Source organism: Nannobrachium achirus, assembly GCF_963921795.1.
Source record: "Nannobrachium achirus genome assembly, chromosome: 15".
In the NCBI taxonomy this organism is placed as follows: Eukaryota; Metazoa; Chordata; class Actinopteri; order Myctophiformes; family Myctophidae; genus Nannobrachium; species Nannobrachium achirus.
The window spans coordinates 17,525,109-17,528,939 of record NC_137822.1 but is presented as its reverse complement, the minus strand read 5'-3'; the positions used below and the strand labels follow the sequence as shown (position 1 = coordinate 17,528,939).

The following is a 3,831-nucleotide window of genomic DNA, read 5'->3' as shown; positions in this document are numbered from 1 at the left end:
ATGCATCTGTCATTTCTGAACCATGATGGTAAGCAGCATTTCTCTAACCGTACTTAGAGATGGATCTGTATGTTTGACTAGAAATGTAATATTTCTTCACTCAAATGAGTACAACCAAATTCTGTTTGCATGGAAATTTATGTCAGAGCTATCATTGTATTGTTATTCAATGTAGGTATTGTGTATGTTATGATCATCTCTGTTGATATAACTAAATTACAAATCTTTGGTAATTGTGGCAATTTTCGGCAGACCAGCAAAAGTTCATCATTATTTGTTTTTGTTTTTTGATCCTAGTCATTAGATAAGGTAGTATTTGTCCTGTGTCTCCTGGCCCCTGTGGTTGTGCATTCCCTGCCAAGGGACTGTGATGACATCCACTACCTCAACAACAGTGCTCCCAGTGGGGTCTATAACATCTATCCCGTGGACTTTGATACTGCTGTGGAGGTCTACTGTGACATGGACACTGATGGAGGGAAGTGGACGGTAAGAATAATATTTAAAAGTCCTTCATGATGCTTGTTTAGTTGTATTTTCAGCTTGCAGAACATGTTTACTGAATGCAATGTGTGTGGTGGAATGTCATATCCATGGGTGGGTGAGTTTGTTTCTTACTCCCATCTTTTGATTTGGTGTCTGAAAGATCGGGGGCTGCCAGGTTAATACTAATATGCTGATATGGTTTTTGAATGTCAATTAAACAGTTTCGGTTTAACTACTTATTTTATTATACACATTATCTCCGACTCCTAGTGTTGTCAATGAACAATAACATTCAGTGTTCTTTTATTGTACAAGCAGAGCTTTTTGTCAATCAAATTTCTGTCCCTTCTCTGGATTTCCCTCTTTTTGTTACTCCCTTTCCGTTTTTCACTTTTCCTCTCTTGTGTTTTACTGCTAAGGTTTTTCAAAGACGGATGGATGGCACCGTGTTATTCTACAGACCCTGGGACCATTACAAGAGAGGTTTTGGCAATGCTGATGGAGAATACTGGCTAGGTGAGAAGCTACAGCAGTACCGTATGTTGAGTACTGTAAATGTCCAGGAGCAGAGATGTACTGTAACCATAAACCATAAACTACTTGACATATAATGGTTTTTTGTACCATTGGTATAATATGGTATGTCTTAATGTACTCTAGGGCTGGAGAACATCTACTATCTGACTACACGGAGAAGATGCGAGTTGAGAGTGGACATGGAAGACTTTGGTGGGAGCAGTGCATTTGCCCACTACACCTCATTTTACATACACTCAGAGGACGATGGATACAAGCTGCATGTTGATCTTTTCAAAGGTGGAGAAGCAGGTATGTTTGATAAATAGAAGAGGTGATCTCCACAAACTGCAATCCGACACAGCAAAATCATGAGTAAATCGAGCTCAATTTAAAAACATATATACAGGTACAGTATACTGTAGTGTACCATGAAGGGTCTTTTCTTACCCACTCACAGTTGAATGATTACTCAGGTATTTTATTGTTGAATATTCTTTTGGTTATGACATCGTATAGCTCCTTTTGTGATCTCCTGTGTAAATGTAATTTTTGAGCGGTGGTCACAACGCTCCTATACGTGGCCGTGTGTGTGGGTCTGTCTGTCTGTTTGTCTGTTTGTCTGTCTGTCTGTCTGTCTGTCTGTCTCCGGGTATGTAGCCTGCAGTAACCTTTTCTGACCACACATGTTAAGGGAGGGGCGCTGTTGTTCAGGATAGGCCAGGCATAGGCCAGGCACACTCACACACAAACACACACAGGGGGCACACACACACACACACACACACACACACACAGGGGGCACACACACACACACACACACACACACACACACACACACACACCACCGCTCAGTTCACACGAGTGTGATTTTTTTTTTCTAAAGCTCATTCTATAATAAATCCAGACCACCCAACAGTAGCCCAAGTCACTTGAAACCCACACATGCAATCATTTTCATTGAAATCACCATGATGATGATGATGATGATGTGGACATTGTTGTACTGCACTTACCTTCCCTTTTGATCTCTTCCCACACAGGTGATGCACTAAGCTATCACAATGGACAGAGATTCTCCACTCTAGACCGAGACCAGGATGTTAGCAGTGTACATTGTGCTAAAGAAAGAATGGGGGGGTACTGGTACAACAATTGTGAGAATACAAATCCCAATGGAGTTTATGTGTGGGCTGGTGACACCCGTGGTATTGGTATTACATGTTGGACATGGGGTCCTTCATACCTGAAGTCTATTGCCATGAAGATCAGACCACTAACCCCAAGAAAAGAGCAGGATCAAGATACAGATGGCTAGTTTCAGTGCAGAACAGCCCTGTCTGAGATCATGGAAGAGACTTAAATGCAGGCCAAGACTCAAATCTGTTAAAGGAGTAGTTCACCCCCAAAATGACTTTTAGAAGAAAAAAAAAGTCATTTAAAAGCTTACTCCTTTAAGCCCAATTAAAAAATGTTATGTGACTCAATGTGACATCAAATAAAAGATTTTCTACTGAAAACACCATTGAACAACAAATTATAAATTGGCAATTAGTGTGTACATAAGATCACGTACAATCGTACATTAACCACTTTCAACCTGGCATATTAGGGGCATGTGAATACAAAGGACTACCAAGGACTTCCAACGTAAAAATCACTTATTTGGGATGCTCCTTTTTGGCAGGGTGTTTAACTGTACTTGTACTGTACATTTTTTTATTTTATTGACTATACTTTTGCTGTTTTTTGTCTAATAAATGTCTAATAAAATACTCTATCAGTCAATCAATGTTATTATATTGTGTAAAAAGAAATATTATAATCATACCATTTTCCAAATATTTCTAAAATATCAACATCAGATCTACACAGTACAATGCACTGTGCTGCAAAGCAAAGTTTTGCAATGCATTGTGATCTTGTTCTGTACATCTGATATGTTCAGAGTATGACACCTGCATGCAACTAAGAATAAATCACGCTTATGAAAGGCAGAGTGTTGGGTAAAACTAAGTACGTCATTTTGAACTCAAAAACCCAATCACTGCATTGTCCGCGGCGGCGGCGGGGACTATGGATTGGCCTGCAAATGGCAATACTTTGTCTTGTTCAAATGGAATGTGTTGTATTTGTCCTTTTCACACGTCACAGGAACTGGACAGGGGCGTCAAACAGTTATTGGATGGGTGATTGTCGTGGCAGGGGTCACTTCAGGCAGGCAGAAGTGGTCAATAAATAACAATCCCACCTGTCATTCAAAAAGTGGTTCTTTCCCATCTCCTCCTATTATTTCCTCAGCCATTTGTGGAAGCTTTTTTTACAGAATCTTGTGTAATAGGATTATAAATAATATGTTGACCACAAATTATACTACTGTATGTGTCCCCTTTTAAATAAACAGTCCTCTTCCAAGAAGTGGGATAACAGAAAAGGGACTCTGTTTATTTTGTGTTCACATTGTCAGTTCTCTTTCTTGTCCACTTAGTTTAGATTTCTGTTCACACAATTCCTGTGGAGCTCAGACTTGTGCCTGCTTTGATCTAAGTGTAGTTTTCAACTGAAACAAGATGATGGTTGCTGTACATTGCTGTACTTCCTACCGGTATGTACTGTACATAATATTAGTTCAGGCAGGTACTTCAGTGCTGTTGTATCTAATACAATATTGTATAAAACCTTTAACTTACTTTATCGCTTGACTCGGTCAAGCAAAGTGCACACACATTTCACCAGAGATAGTGTAGCAGATGTGAGCCACCCAGCTTTTAAAAGTAAAGTGGGTAAGGGTTAATTTACTTCCATAGGAGCCACGCATGTGGAACGACC

The 3,831-nt window shown here is 39.8% G+C and overlaps 1 protein-coding gene across 1 annotated transcript in view; it reads left to right on the top strand.

Moving 5' to 3' along the window:
* Positions 1 to 2,790, top strand: part of LOC308299477 (microfibril-associated glycoprotein 4-like) — a 2,944-nt gene extending 154 nt beyond the window's left edge. Inside the window, exons 1-5 of the mRNA XM_080743258.1 lie at positions 1 to 28; positions 298 to 489; positions 906 to 1,002; positions 1,147 to 1,314; positions 2,046 to 2,790. The exon at positions 1 to 28 is cut by the window's left edge and continues 154 nt beyond it. Of these exons, the coding sequence (XP_080599384.1) occupies positions 23 to 28; positions 298 to 489; positions 906 to 1,002; positions 1,147 to 1,314; positions 2,046 to 2,320 (738 nt within the window). The 5' untranslated portion in view covers positions 1 to 22 and the 3' untranslated portion in view covers positions 2,321 to 2,790. The remainder of the gene's footprint in view (positions 29 to 297; positions 490 to 905; positions 1,003 to 1,146; positions 1,315 to 2,045) is intronic.
* Positions 2,791 to 3,831: the final 1,041 nt, after the last annotated feature.